Below are 17,659 nucleotides of genomic sequence, written 5' to 3'. Positions count from 1 at the left end.
GGGGGGGGAGGGGCTGCGGCGTTTCATTGTGACTGCGCGAGGTCCACAATGCATTGTGAAAATTAACAGACCGCGCTTCAAGTCGCTCGCGCTTCGTAAAGGGGAAAACCGAGGTTGGAATGGAGTATTCCTCCCGTCGCGCCACGAGGAAATTCTCCCCCGGAGATGTAGTGGACTATTTTTCACTTTTAAGATATGAGCCATCCCGGATGGAGGAGGTGTGTTGGTGTAAGGGGCATATTCTCTTCGCGCTTTAAGGAATGAAAGTACGAAAGGATTTAATGTGAGATAGCCGCTCTATTACACCGTTCTTCTCCATTTCGCGCTGCGTCGCAGGTGGAGAAGACACGTCGTGTCGTATATGGGAGGCGTATTCTTAGCGCCTTTAAGGAATGAAAGTACAAGAGGATTTAATGTAAGATAGCCGCTCCATTACGTCCTTCTTCCCCAACCCGTCACGCAGGGATGGGAATCTTTGTAGGAGAGATCTCCCTTGCCTTACGCCGAAATAATTCGCCGTGTCCTTAGAGTGTACGATTTATTACTGACTTGTACCACTCCGTTTCGCGCACGACGCGCGGTTTCCGATTAACGGATAAAATCTAATTAAATGATCATCCCCGCGCGTTTTCCACAAGAGAACGTATGTACGCGGCGAAGTGAAAGGTAATTAGAAGCGGAATCTCACTTGGCTAATTTCGGACGGGAAGAGGTTCGTAACGCGCGGTTGTTCAAAACTATATGAGACAAAAATTTACATATTATCACGGTCTCTTAAACGTTCTTTATTCATAGCCCCCACCACTTCTTAAAATACGAAGTAAACGTGTCTCGTCTCGGTTTTTAAGCTTTACAGTATCTCGCGGACGTGGACGTACTTCTTGTTTTATTCTCTATTCTTCGGACGCGCCATATATAAATTAAAATGCAGACACAGGCTGACGTGCTCAAGATTGAATCATCTCGCGCCAGCTTCGAAGATTGATCATCGAATTGATTACCATTCGTAAAAAGACTAGACAACGATAATCGATCACCATTTCATTAATTTTATATGTACAGCTAATCTTTTAAAAAGCTGCGTTTATTTAGTAACATAATCAATTTATATGTATATAATTAATGTACATACATACAATTATGATTACATATTAGTGTAATATGTTCTCAATTAACGTAATTTATAGTAATTTAAGTAATTTACATAATAATAATTTAGCTAATTATCACTAGAGAACCGATAAAATTAATAATTTAATTCAGTATATAGTTGAAAATGTTTAATTAATATAAAATTTATATATGTATATAATTAAAAGTTACTCAATTTAATACCTGTTTACCGCACACATTTTATTTGAAACTAAATCAACAACGATATAAAATAAATATTAAACAAAGCTTATTCAATAAATATGAAGTATTAATATATTTACGATTATACACATGCATTATATAAATACGTTACTTTACAATAAAATTACATAAAAAATAAATAAATTAAGAACCCGTGCCACGATGCTTATACGAATGTGATATAATGAATAATGTATTGGAGAAAAATAGAAAATACACTCACCGAGCGGCAGAGTAATCGCCACGAGAAACAGGACGACACAAGCGAGCCTCGCGTGGCTCGCGCGTTTTTTGATGCACATAACGTGACGTTGTTCACACCGCAGCATCCGAATACTTGGACCGTGTCGCGCGGCCGCTCGCGTGGCTCTGAGTGCTTCTCTTTAGATTTCGAGTTTCGAAACGCGCTTCCTCCCTCCTCCAAAGATTTCTCTCTCTCTCTCTCTCTCTCTCTCTCTCTCTCTCGCTCGCTCGCTTCAATTTGGTCCCGCGCGTTACCAGACTCGCGCGCAGCTCCCGGATGCTGCGAGCGGTCCAGCGAAGCGCCTGCTCGATGGCAACCTGTTCTACGGCCTCGCGTGTTGTTCACAGTTGGCGCCACTCGCTTGAGATCAGAAGAGATCGTGGAGAATCGCGAGGCGGCAAAACAGCGACTCTTTTACCATGGAAACGCTATTTTACAGATCCCTTCTTTTCGATCGCTTCGCGAGCGGGACCGACGGTCCTCTTTAAATTATTCCAGGGTTCGATTGCGTATTGCACAACTTGGTGAACATTTTGAAAGTAAGCAATTCGTTCATTTTTGTAATTTTTACTCACCGATAAGTTAATCAATTTAAAACGCTGCTCGGATAGTCGTACGGGTGAAAAATATCGTAAGCTCGATTGGGTTCTTAAAAATTATAAAAAATTGTCATTTCATTAAAAATTCGTCCTACGTGAATTTCTCAATGCACTGATTTCTCCTAATTTATTTATGTCGTTTACGTTTATTCCATGTACAGTCTGTTTAGTAAGAGCGTACTAGGCCTATCTCAAAGAAAAATGGCTTATTAGCTTTAAATTAATATTGATTGTATTTAGTATAATTATGGCCAAAATGCAATTATATTAATAAGAAGTCCAGTCACCGGCTGCATCTATAATAGACTGGCATCTCCGAGGCATACTTTCCACTACAGTCTGTCTAGTAAGAGCGTAGCAAGGCTTACCTATAGTCGAGTAAAGATACATTCTGAATTTTTATTTTCGCCGGTAGGTGTTACCTTTGTGTTGAATGCATTATAAACAAAGTACCCGTTGCTGCTTGAACTGTGTTAGAATAAACGATTTGCTGCAAAACGAATGCGATTTCTTTAGTGGAAAGTATGCCTCGGAGGTGTCAGTCTATTATAGACGCAGCTGGTGACTGGACTTCTTATTAATATAATTGCATTTTGGCCATAATCCTACTGAAATCAATCAATACAAAAAAGCTAATAAGCTATTTTTTTTTTAGATAAGTCTGCTACGCTCTTACTAGACAGACTTTCCGTACGCTCTTATTGAACGGACTGTATATAGCAATAATAAATATAAATTGCGTTACTTTTATTTTCGATATGCAAAAAATGTGTGAAAAAGTAGAGGATAAACGTTTTCCCTCGCGAATTCGGGATGACAGTCCCGTGTCCTTACGTATGCACTTCTGCATGTGCATTGCATACATGGGACTGGACGCCCACATGCGCTGTCGTCCTCGCCGTCGGCTCGACCTAGCTCCTGTAACTCCCTCGGATATCGATCCCCCAGCGGGTTCGCGCGTTTCCAACGACGCAAACTCGAGTTTAAGCCGAGTAGAAGTCACCCTCCCGGCGAAGCTAGTTCATGCCCGGCGCATTACCTCACCCCCGACTGCATCCTCTCCTTCCGTCCTTTCTCTTCCTCTTCCTCTCTCTCTCTCTCTCTCTTTCTCGTTCTCGCTCCGTCTCTGTTCCTGTCCTCCCTTTTCGTCCTCGTGAACAGGAGGCACAGCAATCGGACAGAAGATGAGCGACCAGGAGGATCTGGATTATTACATCATGTTCCCGTCGTTTCCGCCGTCCCCGAAGGACGCGATGTTGTCCGAAAATGGACAGGATCAACGGGAGGAGTTCGTGTTCGTGTACGAGGAGGACAAGCGGCCGGTTGTAATCCTGCTTGGATGGGCCGGCTGTCAGGACCGATATCTGGCCAAATACAGCTCGATCTACGAGAAGAAGAGGTACCGTAAACTGTACTAATGATCGTGCAAATCGCTGGTAGCGTGTGTGATCGAGCTGACACGCATTTAGTTTGTCGGAAGATGAAAAATCCTTGTGTCGAAGAGGCTATACGATTCTACGGTTCTCCAAGTATAACTCGCGTGCGTACCGGGTGCGCATTTAATAAATGGCGTAGAATCCTTGAGAATGATTTTGCGAAAGACTTGCCTCGACTTGTCGTGTCGCAACAATTAAAGTTCTTATCGATTCAACTTCAAACAATTTATATATACACGATAAAATTCGAAGCAGGATTCTATTTCTAATTCCACTGAAATCGAAAATGCAACCATATAATGTAGAACCGGAAATGCTCCATTTTTGTGAGTGCAAATGACGCATTGGATCCGCGCGTGTCGAATTGATCAATTCGATCGCAAATCAGCAATCGACGTCGTTCAACGCCGCGCTCGAAGTGCAATTAATCTCTCGATAGTAATTAACGTCCGTGTTCTCATAGTTGCATCACGCTGCGTTACACAGCGCCGGTGGAGTACCTGTTCTGGCGCCGGGACAAGATGCCTTACATCGGCAAGCGGTTGCTGGAGGTGATCACTGACGAGCGGCTAGACGAGCATCCCATATTCTTTCACGTCTTCAGCAACGGCGGCGCGTTCCTGTATCAGCACATCAGCTTCGCGATGCAGAGGGCCAACACTCCATTCAAGGTAGACTCTTCAACGAGAATCCTTGCGTCTCTTTACGCAAAGTCCGCCAGAACAATTCGCAATTTGTATCATAACTATAATATGCTGTGCATATAATTATACTTAATATACTTTAGCATAATTACTACATTAAGGATATAATTATACCATGTATAATATTATACTTACTGTAGCATATATATTTTATATACGTGGGTGTTTCTAGTTCTTTCAGTATTTTTCGTGTTTTAAACGTAGAATTATGGAATAGAATTTTATCTCAAATTTTGAATCACACACAAGGTCATCATATACGATCTATAATTTTTGTTAGATTTCTTTTTCAAATGTTACATATATTTTTATTTGTAATTTTTATGTCGTGATTTTGATATACGCTGTTTGAGGTATAATATTAATATATTTTAGTGTATATTTTTTATATAGATTTGTATTCCGATTCCTCTATTGTTTTTTTTACTACACAACCCAATAAATATTCAATAACTAGTAGTAACATAATTGTGTTATAATTTCCCACTCGACAAATTTTAATATAACACTTTTTGTACGTAACTTATACAAGTTACATTATAAATTATATTATAAACAGTTATATTGTTGAGTAGGAAACTTTGTAACTAATAATTATGTTACTATTAGTTAATGTTTACTGGATTGTATAATACAGAAAAGAAAGAAGAATTAAAAACATTATTACAAAATGTAAGATTAAAATGCAGACACGCATATAAAAATATATACTGTGTAAAATTACAAATTCTACATTCCAGACACAAATTGTAAAGCATTTAAAGCGGAGAAGATAGAGAATGTTTACAGAGTAATCGTTCTATAAAATTATTTTATTAAATAATAAAATAATTTTATAGAACGATTAATAATTTTATAGACTAAATTTTTCGTGTTTATTTCTTTATATTATTGTAACGTGTTTAAATTTTATATATTAATGTTAAGATGATATTCTTTGTTTCTTAATGTTAACTCTCATTCGCCTTTATATCTTTGTGTTGTATCGAGAGTCCTTTATTTTACACTATTTTTAATTATTTTATTTGCTATCGATATATTATATAAGAATTTCTAACCGGAATTTCAGATCAGGGGAGTGATATTCGACAGTGCACCCGGCGAGAGGAGAGTAACGACACTTTTCAAGGCGATCAGCGCGATTATCGGCGGTCACCCCGTCACGAACCTACCAATGTCGCTCGTCATCACGTTCTTCCTCTCCGTACTCTGGTTCTTCGAGGTAAACGAACGCCATGTTGACACTCCATGATTCTCATTGTCTCGACGAACATTTATAGCGAGCATGAAACGATCGTAATCTTCATTAATTGCCAAACACGTCCGACACGATCTCATCGCAAACGTATGTTTGTCAGGGCGGCGTACCATATCATGTCCATAGATCGGATCATTTCAGAGCTGTACCGACGCCGTACAGTTTATATGTCGATTTATGATCGTCAGGTAATTGCGCAGGCTTTTAGCAGAACGCCTATCCCAACGAACCCGATCGCCCTCGTGGAGGAAGCCTATTCGTGGCCTCAGCTGTTCCTTTACTCCAACAGCGACACTCTGATCCCGGCGTCGGTAGGTTTTCATTTTTTGTAGTAACACCAACAGTAACGTAACATCAATTGTTTAATAATTTTGCACTCAGCAACGTAACTTTATATATATTTCGTATTTCTGTTGAAAAGGTCCACTCAATTAGCACTTTATGTTGAACTTTTTAACATATTTGAGTTACAAATTAATAAAAAGAATTAAGGACTCGTTATATAAAAATAAGCAGTATGATGTCAAGGGCGATATAAGAGTCAAAAAGATTTTTGTTCAACAATAAAATATATAATTAGTCACTAATTTAAATAATTAATTTAAACATTGCTTAACACTAATTCGCTTTCAAACAATTAACTATGATAATAAAAATATAAATAAGTATTAATAAATATAAATATGTTACAAGTTTCGGCTCTCTATTTATTAATACTTATTTATATTTTTATTATCATAGTTAATTGCTTGAAGGCGAATTAGTGTTAAGCAATGTTTAAATTAATTATTTAAATTAGTGACTAATTATATGTTTCATTGTTGAACAAAAATCTTTTTGACTCTTATATCGCCCTTGACATCATATTGTTTATATTTGAGTTAATTTAATATAAATATGATTATGTTATTTAAAGATTTTGTGTTAAATTGATATTTAACACTTTTAGTGGAAAAATAATATAATTTATATATAAATAAATAAATAACATAAAAATAACGTGCTTTAAAATATAAATTCTTTTATTCTAAATGAATAGAATACATGTTAATTTCACATATCATAAATGTTAGTTTAACTAAAAAAAAGTATGCTTTTCTTTCACTCCAGTTTATTAAAATTTTGTTAAAGAGACAAGAAGAGACATACGTAGAAAAGAGGACACAAAAGAGCTTAGTTTTTATTATACATATATAAAATTAGTAATTAAATGTATATTGTCATTATTAACAATCCTAGATGTAACGAGAAGGATCTTGTTATAAGGGAGATTCTGTCTTTCGTCAGGATGTGGAGAAGTTCGCCAGCCGGCGGGCCGAGAGGGGTGTGCGGGTGCAGCTGGTCCTGTTCACCAATTCGCCGCATGTCAAGCACTACACGACCTACCGCGACGTCTACGTGAACACCGTGTGCAGCTTCATTCACGAATGCCTGATCTCGCCGAGCCCGTCGAGAAGCCTGCTGGCCCTCGACCACGGCGACGAACACGGCTCTCAGAGCTACGACGCGCTGCCGGATCTCACGAAGCGTGTCGTGTTGCCTCACGAGGCCAGCAAACAGCTAAACTAGTAATTCGGAGAAGACACTAATAGATAAAATTATAGTTGCCCGCTAGAGGATCGCGTTGGTGGCACGCGCGACCTCGCGGGTATAAAGGGAGAGAGGATCGATGATTTATTACGTCTACATTTTACGGACTAAACAGTCTACAAGGAAAGGAGTGAACTCGAAGGAAATACCAGAATCCACATTTTGCGCAATCACGATCTCCCAATCTCCGTAATTGGAAATTGCTCCTCAAGCTGCTAAATTCTTCCCCTCCTATCGTTTCTTTGTACTTCCGTCTATTCATTGCGATTCCAAGACGGAAGAATCGTATAATTATTAATTAGGACAGAATCGACTTTTTATTACAATAAGCAAAGAGCCAAGGAGGAATGTTTGCGATGGTAAAACCAAAAAGGAGTCCAAACATTTTGCGGAATAGTTTCTGATCTTGAAAGATTGAGAGGTTGAGATTTCGCTGAATACATTTCTCGCGGTTCGTTCAGTTCACTCGTTTCACATAGCAAAGAGGCGACGTCCGAGATGCTGGAAACGGTGCTACGTTCGTTAATGTACCGAGCTATTTTATATAAAGTTGATTATCATTTTGGAACGAAACGTTATTCAAATAAAACTGTGGATTTTTTAATGAGCCGAGCGAGAAAATAGATACGTGGTGGCGTAAGAGCTTTCAAATTAATTGTACTTTGATGTGTATTTCGATGACTATTCGTATAAGCTTAAAAACATGAAGATTTTAATCTTACTCCAGATTTTTTATTTCTATATGCAACTCAAATGTCACAAACATACATACGTAACACAGAAAAATGCAAGTAATAAGGGTTTGTTTCAAGGTTTTATTTCAAAAGTTCATATATCCGCAACTCTATCATTCGTTACAAGCATTAAATTTATTCAAAATGTATATGTATACTGAATCTTAGTAAGTTTAATGTTTTAATCAAGATTATTTTAAAAATGAAGAGAATATACAGGACTCTTAATATTTAAATAACAAAAATAGACGAAGGCATATAAGAGTCAAATACAAAATTATAGACAGCAAAATCATAACATAATAATAATAACTTTAATTACAGAGTCAAAAAATATATATATAAAATATTACCTACTAATTTCTAAAACGCTCGCATGAATATTATTAAATTCTAAATTAAAAAAATCAAAAATAGAAAAATAGAAAAACATTACGTTTCGGCTCCATATTTGGGCCCTCCTCAGATGTACAAAAAATTAATAAACGCAGTAAAATTAACAAAATTAAAACGATAATGGAATTATAGACGGTCATGTTCGAAGAAAGTTGAGTATTTTCTCAGAGGGAACAAAAGAAGAAATTAGTAGGTAATATTTTATATATTTTTTTTTGACTCTGTAATTAAAGTTATTATTATGTTATGATTTTGCTGTCTATAATTTTGTATTTGACTCTTATATGCCTTTGTCTATTTTTGTTATTTAAAGATTATTTTAATTTATTAAAACAAATTTGATTTACTTATTATATGAAATTGCTTCTCTTTAATCAATTTTATAATATTCTTCAAAAGAAAATAAATTCTTGTCTTGAGTACATAATAATGAGTTCTTTTAAAATTTGTAATAAGTATATTTCAAGATTATTTTGAAGGTAAGATTCTTTGTAAGATAAATATGATAGTAATCACTTTTCTTAACAATACAGAATGATATTTTTTGTGTGTACTCGCTGGTTATTTATTTTCTACGATCTGAAAATTTTGTAAGACTCCTCACGATATTGCTGTCACAACCAATGCAATTCTTAGTGGGTTCAGAATCGAGATTTCTACGGTCAAGTTGTGTGCACTGTTTGCGGCATCATGAGCCTTGTCAAAAATTTTCTGATTTTTGCTGAAACCGCGAAGGAACCGATAGTATCCACATCCTCTCTCTCTCTCTCTCTCTCTCTCTTTCTCTTTCTCTCTCTCTCTCTCTCCTTTGCCTTAGTCCTTTACGTTTTCTCAGCTTGATTCTTCTTTCGAACTTTTCTGTTAACTCATTTCGCCACCGCGTGTCCGAATGACCGCCGTTTTAGAAGCTCGCAAGCTCGTAGAGACTCGAATTCGCATACATTCTATGTATACAATAATCCGGATAAGCGAATCTCTCGCTTGTTGGACAGTTCTCGTGCACGTTCTCCTTCGCGAAGGTGTCCGAGGACTAATTATTAAGAGAAATTTTTAGAACAAGATGGATAACATTTGATAGAAAATTGTACGTAATATCGCGCAATATGTTCACCGCTTATACGCTCGCGCTCTTTCCTACGCAGCGGAACAAAGAAGCCGCACAAAAGAATCAAGCTGGACTTGATTTAGCTTTTATGCAAATCCGAAAATGCATGGCATTTAATATCGATACGGAAAAGAAGAACGCAAGATTTTTTCCTTGTGTCTCGAATTATATCGGTGATAAACTTTCGAGAACGCTCGAGGTGCTCGAGTGTATAGTTCTGTATCGTTAATATCTCTTTACATATACACATATATATTTAAAAATAATATAAATATATTTTGATCTGTCGATTAGTTATACGAATAAAGACTGATAAATAAAACTAGAAAACCTTTTGTTCCTTTTCTATTAAACGAATGAATGTATATCCGAATTCGCTCCATCGATATTTCAATGTTCTTTTTTTTTTAAATAAAGTCGGGTATTGATTTTGATATTTTTTTATGATCAAACATGAATGAAGTTGGAAAGCTTACGTCAATGTGTAATACGTAATACGTGGTTTTCTCATTTTTAAAAAGCCAGCGTTGCTTGGCTCTTAACACCTTTGTTAAAAATATACATATACATATAAAAATAATATAATTTGTTATTTATCTAAAAGCCGGATATATGTAGTTTCGCGAAACACGTTTTGAAAAAGAACATTCAAAAGAGACACGCCAATTTCTAGGTCAACGTGGATCAAAACCATTTTCGAATCGTTTCGTATTCTTATTACGTCTCATTCTCTTTCGCCGTGAATCTAAACACTGCCTGTACACAAAATTGTGAGAAGTATAATAGAATTAACGGCCTGTCTGTTTTTCTGGAAAAAGCAGAACGGGAAGAACAGGAGAAGGCATTGCTAGAGCACGCGGACGTACCAAAAGACAAATTTGCTTCTCTCTCCGGGACAAAGTAAGAAAAGAGATCACGTATGCGTTTAAACGTAAACGTATGTAATTATACATGTAACATGAATTAATTTCCAGTATCTTTAAAAAATCGCGTCGACGTAATCAGAGCAAAAGCAAAAGAACGGCTGATTGTGACAAGGATGGAAATAAGCTGTGCTCAAAGGAACACATTTGCATGGATACTTATGCAAAGTAAAATTTCTATCTTCTTACACTTTCTTACTAAACGAGAATACACGTTGACTTTTATACATCTAAAATGTTTAAATCCGCGCAGAACGCGTCTCGCTAAAATCTATGGCGAGAAATTTCGAGAATTTCCACGGGATCTGAAGGCGCACGGCGATCAAAATAAGAATAATCTGAATTCTCATTATGATAAATTGGACGGTAATCGAAAATTACAAGCCGATGCTGTTTCGAATAAAACTGAAGCAAAACTCTTGAATAAAGATATTCCAGGAGCTAAAGTAAAACGTGATATTGTACGTTTTTCTATTGTTTAAAAATTTATTTAAATCCATAATTGAGATACATAATTAATATCTCATGCCAAAAAATAATAATTTACATCCCAAGTAGCAAAGTGATATCTAATATAGGCCTGTTCTTTTTAATTGAACTTCATCTTTCTCTTTTTCGTTTCACGCTAGAGAGAAAGAGAAAAGAATAAACTATACAAAAAGTTCAACGAAAAATAACAAACTCTTGTTATTTTTCGTTGAACTTTTTGTATAGTTTATTCTTTTCTCTTTCTCTCTAGCGTGAAACAAAAAAGAGAAAGATGAAGTAAAAGATGACGTAGTGATGTCTATAGATCAAAATAGGCTCTTTTAATGTCATTTTGTGCTACTTGAAATTATTATACAATAGTCTTTTTTAATTTATTTCAAGAATGTTGGTTACAAATTTGTTAATGCTAATCAAATATTAATAAAAATATTTTCCGAGATAGATAGCAGAAAATATAACGAACCAGGGAAAAAAATTGCCTGTACGTTCCATAAAAAGAATTCTGGCGACCAGCAATTTCGTCTATGAATTTAATCCATTTGTCAATACCGAGCAGTCACGTCCGTTAACATCACAGACTAATTTGTGCCGCAAAAATAACTCTGCGCAAACATTATCTCAATCTAAGACAGGTATGAAACTAACTAATTAAATTAAACATTGTCTCTTTTTCGAATTTTTAAGTTATTACACGTTTTAAGATTTGCATCATAGTCGATAAAAATACAGACTGTGTTCTAAAATTTACTGCCAGTACTGAAAATCTACAGTTTACGTCACTGGATTTTCAGTGTTGGTATAAATTTTGAAACACAGCCACAGATGATATTTGGATACTACAGATAAAAAATATTTAATTCAAAATTTTTTACATTTTTCATCCGTATGTAATATTTATTACATAGACTTTTTGAAACGAAGATCATCCGCTGTCTTGCCGGAATTAAAGTCACATATTGATTTCGTGACAATTGATCCAGATTCAAATGTAACAAATTCTTCCTCAACAAAAGATACTTGTCTTCCAATACTTGATACTGGGAACCCAACAAGGATACTAAACAAACAAGTTGACAAAGAATGTAAATTTCTATGCTTTTATCGAATAACTTCGTTCGTTCTTCAAATTTTGTTTCTAATTTCGTTTCATGCCTTTTATGTGTTTTGTTAAATTATATAATTTTTTAAAATTATAATTTAAAATTAAACTTCGATCGTTCATACTTTAGTCGAGCAAGACGATATAGATCGCGAAGTGGAGAAAGTGAAGTCTGCGTGGCAAGTATTACGAGGGGAAAAAGACTGGACGAAGGGCAAGGATCACGTTGACAACGTCCGAACGAAAAAACTGTACGAGATGCTGGAAAAGATGACGTGTGAGATAGACAGAGTTCAGAGAAATTACATGGATCCCAAAGCAAATCATTACTTACACAAAAGCGCAAACAACGTTCTCAAAACGAGCAGCAAACCAAGTTTACAGGAAGAAGCTGAAATTGTGAGAAGCTTGATCTTTCCCGACAGAAAAGCGAGAATTAAATCAGCAATTTCTAATCTGAGAAACGTCGATAGCGAAATAATTGGTAAAGATATGGCCAGGGTACGATTTGACGAAGATCTAGAAAACGTTTTAACGGATAAACAACCAAGTAAGAATTTCCTTTCGTCGAAATATGCCGCGAAAAAGCGGTCTATACATACTGAAGCGGACGAATACGACATCGCCAATGATATTCGATCAGTCCATACAATTGCATCGAATATCTGTAATAAAAAGCAAGATACAACTGTTACAGATATGACGAAGCCAAAATTTACAGACGACGGCAAGATAAGAGCAAAGATAAGATCTTCCATCGAAGAATATCTGCGACATCACACTGACTATATTCGTAAATCATATGACATCGAAGAGAAAAGAGAAGAGTATTCTCGAAATGTAAAACCATCGGTAAGTGATATCGAAGATATTCTAGCGAGTCATAATATCGGACCGCACGTGTTGTATGAAAATTTCGAAAGACAAAGCGACAGCTACAATTCGGAAAATTACGCAAGCGAGGACGATGCATGTCGCTCTTGCTCGAATACTGCAACAAATGCCACACAAGTGACAACATCCGTTGACACTATCCAAGAGAATAGAAGAATTCATGATATGTCCCTCGAGAATACGGGATTATATAACGATAGACAATCGACGAAAGTGGTTGATGCAAAACCTTTCAATATTCGGAGACAGTCGAGCGTAACAAATTTCCAAGATAACGCCTTCGTTAAAATGGGTTTAAACGAAAATTTATCGAGAGACACGCTGTCGCAAATATTGCAGTCGGAATACTTGAGAAAGGACTTATCTTTATAATATCTGCTGTACGTGGCAGAAATATCATTAATATATATATGTATTTTTATTCTTATATATATAAACATTATTAAATTATATTTAATTGTTTGAAATTTTATCATTTCGTAAGTCTTGTTCTCATTTTCCAGTTCTTACAACACGTAAGTGAACAGATCATCTCTCTTTCTCTCATGTGCTACAATATTTTAAAAATATATAAATTTGAAAGTTAAAATTTTTCTTTTATATGTACAGTCTTACGTGTTTTATAGAATATATATTTTATATCCTAACTATATAACTAAAAATTTTAATTTTTATTATAACATCACAAAATGTTTTCCGCTAATTCTTGAGTGATACAATATATATATTAAGGTGTATGAGTTTCATAAATGTGTCTTGTATTTCACAATTAGTTGTTTAACTAATTCCACTCTTTCCATCAAGTTATGGCACTGTCTGTCAAAATCACACTTTGTTGCTTCAAAAGAGATAATAAAAAATTTATTTAAGATATAAATAAAGCATCATGATATGTCTTCGACTGGCCGATTCGCGATGACGAAACGCATCACATCAACATTCTTGTAAACGTTCATAGCTACCTTATTGGGAACCATTCAAAATAATCTAAAAGTAAACAGGCGTCTTAGTGTTCTCAACGAACACTTTGCAACCTCTTCTTCCTTTTCAATAACAAATAATCGCTAGGTGAGATTTAGAACATATCACAACACTGGAAGCGCTGAACTGTGGCTTTGGTATATTATAGCCCCGGTGAAATTGATCGCTGCCGCTAACACGAAAACCGGCATCCACCAACCGTGCGAGGCAGTTACTAATTCAGCTGTCAATGGTCCACAGAGAATTCCAGGTACTGTTGCCTGAGAATCAAGATATACGCGACACAGGTAATATAATCAACTTTGTGGCGATCGTATTTTGACTTATTTTTTAGGCAAAACAATACATACGATTGTATTTGAAACCGCAAACGTAATTCCCGCATGATTCGGAGCTATATCCGCATGATTACTTAAGTGACCAGCTGAATTGCACGCACAGAGGCCCATGGATATCGAAACGAAGCTGTAAGATGACATTTTCATAAAGAAAAAAATCAAACAATAGAAAACATAGGAATAATGTTGTTATACATACATGACTGCAGCAAGCAGATTATCTACAGCACAGAAAGCTAATAAAAAAGCACCTGGTCCTATTAGGCCTATGTTTGTCATTAATCTTCTAACGGACAAAACAGACCATCTTTTTTGTATCAATGTGTCAGCACTATGACCCGCAACTGAAAAAAAGAGGATAGTTTAAAAATATATTTAAAACAAAGTGCAAAATATATATAATTATATACTTACCAATACCGATAAGAGAATTAACGATATAAGGAAGAGCTGTTAAACTGATGCTCTCTGTATTAGCAGACAAGTTTCTTGCCAAATAAGTTGGCAGCCACTGCATTATTATATAATTACTCCAATTCATCGCAAAGTGTGCTATATACAAAGCCCATAGCGGCCAATGAGCAATAAACTCAGTCCAACGTAAGCTTCTATTCTGAGCTACCTGTCAATCGATTATAAAAACGTTAGTACCAAAGAAATAATTGAGAGTGAATTAAATGTCAGACAGAAGTTTACTTTAGGAACAAATAACGGAATCTCATCTTGAGAATTAGTTTCTTGATATAGCATCAGCCACAATACAGTCCATACGATACCTATTGTCCCAAATAAATAAAATCCAGTTTGCCACGCCAAGTGCGAACATACCTAACGAATAGAAAGACATACAGTTTATAGAACATAATTTTTTCATAATTTAACGTACATTTTGAGATTGAGACTTACAACAGATGCGACCACTTGACCAACAGAACCAGCAGCTACTAGATAGCCAAAAGCACGTGATCTTTCTTCTACAGGAACATTATGTGCGAATAAATGAAATATCACTGGTAGGCCTACAAACAATCTCAAGTTAACTTCTAATCTCAGAATGTATTAATACTGTTCTGTGCTGTAACTAAACTTCTTGTATCTCTTTTTCTTTTCTTTTCTTTACAGAAAAAGAAGGATGAACGATGCAAGAAATCCAGGTAAAAAGAATAGACCTTTGTTTTTTTTATCTCAACTTTTTGCATTGTTCATTATTTTCTAACATGGAGAGATAAAAAGGAGAAATGAACCAAGGATTAAAAAGAAGAGGTCTCAAGTGTATTCTTTTCCAAAGAATGTTTTGAACTGCAAGTAAATAATGGGGAGTAGTAAATGTTTTGAATAAGTTGAAGTGAAACTAGTTGTTTTACTTCAACTTATTGCACCAGTGTATACCAATTCAAAACATATTTCAAACAAAAACAGACCTCTCTTGTCTCACATCTGTTTCAAATATTCCATTCCCCAAATAGCACATATTCTGAGGATATTTTATAGATATTTTGATTATAATAAAATTGGTGATTAGATCCATCTAATTTCATTTCATGTAAGTCTTCACTTTTTATAATTTACTTTCTATGACAACTCTCACATCACAATTGTATATTATATTGTATTTTCCATAATTATTCTTACATTAAATTAATATATACAGTATACTACCAAAAATGAAAAACAAAATTATTATTTTATATAAAGCAATTCATTTACCATATATATTTCACAATCAATTCTCACATAAATCTATTGTATAATTAAAAATAACATCATTAATTTATACAATTCACACGATAATTAAATACAACATTGTTAATTTATTAAGCAATTAAACTCATTTTCATCATATTGTAAAGTGTTCCAGGCAGCACAATGACATGTAATAAATTAGACGTTCACTTTGATAAGGATCCAAACTAGGATCGAAACGTAACTGTACATTTCTACAATAAACTCTTTTCCACATCATACCAACATCAAGTTATTGACTCGACTAGGCATCATTATTCCTTATTTATTTTGATTATTGTTTTCAAAGAAGAAATGAATAGAAGCAGGAACATCCTAAGTATATCTTGTGACATTTGTAGACATTATCCTCAAAATATTCACAGAATATCATATGCCATCTGGGTCCTTCGTTATCCTTACCTAATCCTTCTCCTAGTCCTAGAAGCACTCTACAGAGTATGAGTAATGGTACTGATTGTGCTAGTAACGGTGTGATGACCGTGCTAATGGACCACAGCAAAACCGCTAGCATAAGTACCGTTTTGCAGCCGAAACGACTCGCTGTGCTCGCGCCGATGATCTTGAAGGAGAGAATGACGCATTATAGGCGCTGCATTTTCATTCAGCGGTGACGCAAAGCGTACGAATCGTTTACCTGACTAGTGAAGTATCCGAAAGCAAACGCAGACAGGATCCATCCCTGCCAGTACAGGTTCCACTTGAACTCGTCGGTCATCAGCACGATGGCGATGGGCATGATGACCCTGTCCGCGGCGTTTATGAAATTCGCGGCCGAGCAGAGGGCGACGATGCGCGACGTGCGCGGCAACATCCTGAATTTTGCCATTGCCGATCTTCAGGCCCACTGTTAAAATCAACCAATTTCAACGACCGCCAATGATCATCGCATGGCCCAAGCTCGGCACGTTCCTGGTCAGCTGATCTTGCCTCGCTTGTGACAAGCTGAACGCGTGCCAGCGGAAAAACGAGAGAACGTCGACCACGTCGACAAGTACGAGCAAACGTGTCGTTTGTGGAGCACTGCTGGAGAGCGCACAAATTTCTAACCTCCACACTGTCGTAGAACTACAAACGTTCTACGATGATGTGCCGTTTGTACGTAACGGTAAACCGACCGGGATTGCATTTACGCGTCCGTTTCGCATAAATAAACACTTTGCGTCAGTGTTAGGAATCGCAATTAAATGTCATTACTTACGACGAGGACGCGGCGAGACATACAGGAGCACCACGGCGACACAGTTTGACGTGTCAAGTCAACACGATTCACGATCAATCCAAATATTCCCGACAGAGGGAAGCCTAAGTCCTGAGAATGTAGAGTCTCTAGAGAATGGTCAATGCATTGTCCTCGTTCATAATTCATTAGTAAATTCAACTCAAGTAGTCAATCTTGTAATATTAAGCTAATATATCCATATCCCTAACATTTAACTAATTAACTAATATAAATATATTTTGCCAATATATATAAATTATAGTTGCTAATATAGCTTAGGAATTATTTGCTGTGCGCGCCTTGCCTGCGAATTTAACGAAATTAGTCTCATTCGACGCGTTTTTGCATGAAACGAAAGAATCTGACAGACAAAAGAAAGAACTAAAGTACTATAAAAATAAAAAATTAATTAATTAATAAAAAATTAAATTAATGATAATTTATCATTACATAAAAATTAATGTACAGAAATATAAATAATTCGATACAATTATAATGACTTATAACACAATCAAGTATATATACTGATTAATTAAATATGTATAATA

General features: G+C 35.8%; 4 protein-coding genes across 4 annotated transcripts in view; 2 read left to right on the top strand and 2 right to left on the bottom strand.

Annotated features, from left to right (window-relative positions):
- Positions 1 to 2,589, bottom strand: part of LOC108781874 (uncharacterized) — a 31,558-nt gene extending 28,969 nt beyond the window's left edge. The window contains 3 exon segments of the mRNA XM_018549991.1: positions 1,580 to 1,679; positions 1,682 to 1,902; positions 2,526 to 2,589. Of these exon segments, the coding sequence (XP_018405493.1) occupies positions 1,580 to 1,679; positions 1,682 to 1,902; positions 2,526 to 2,589 (385 nt within the window).
- A 648-nt stretch (positions 2,590 to 3,237) lies between these two features.
- On the top strand, positions 3,238 to 7,965 carry LOC108781894 (transmembrane protein 53). The gene is made up of 5 exons (XM_018550010.1): positions 3,238 to 3,598; positions 4,099 to 4,306; positions 5,409 to 5,561; positions 5,786 to 5,908; positions 6,885 to 7,965. Exons 1-5 carry the CDS (start codon positions 3,384 to 3,386, stop codon positions 7,164 to 7,166), a joined length of 981 nt encoding a protein of 326 aa, XP_018405512.1. The 5' UTR covers positions 3,238 to 3,383; the 3' UTR covers positions 7,167 to 7,965.
- A 4,134-nt stretch (positions 7,966 to 12,099) lies between these two features.
- Positions 12,100 to 13,199, top strand: LOC108781873 (uncharacterized). The gene is made up of 2 exons (XM_018549990.1): positions 12,100 to 12,483; positions 12,631 to 13,199. The coding sequence occupies exons 1-2, from the start codon at positions 12,192 to 12,194 to the stop codon at positions 13,197 to 13,199; spliced, it is 861 nt and encodes a 286-aa protein (XP_018405492.1). The 5' UTR covers positions 12,100 to 12,191.
- Positions 13,200 to 13,527: 328 nt separating this feature from the next.
- On the bottom strand, positions 13,528 to 17,077 carry LOC108781897 (sodium-dependent phosphate transport protein 1, chloroplastic). The gene is made up of 8 exons (XM_018550012.1): positions 16,527 to 17,077; positions 16,292 to 16,451; positions 15,053 to 15,165; positions 14,843 to 14,974; positions 14,561 to 14,768; positions 14,346 to 14,490; positions 14,159 to 14,273; positions 13,528 to 14,068 (listed from the first exon to the last, which is right to left on the bottom strand). The coding sequence occupies exons 1-8, from the start codon at positions 16,716 to 16,718 to the stop codon at positions 13,913 to 13,915; spliced, it is 1,221 nt and encodes a 406-aa protein (XP_018405514.1). The 5' UTR covers positions 16,719 to 17,077; the 3' UTR covers positions 13,528 to 13,912.
- Positions 17,078 to 17,659: the final 582 nt, after the last annotated feature.

Source organism: Cyphomyrmex costatus, unplaced genomic scaffold, assembly GCF_001594065.2.
Source record: "Cyphomyrmex costatus isolate MS0001 unplaced genomic scaffold, Ccosl1.0 scaffold92, whole genome shotgun sequence".
NCBI lineage: Eukaryota > Metazoa > Arthropoda > Insecta > Hymenoptera > Formicidae > Cyphomyrmex > Cyphomyrmex costatus.
Note: the sequence above shows the minus strand (reverse complement) of the source record. Positions and strands in the feature narration are given on the sequence as shown.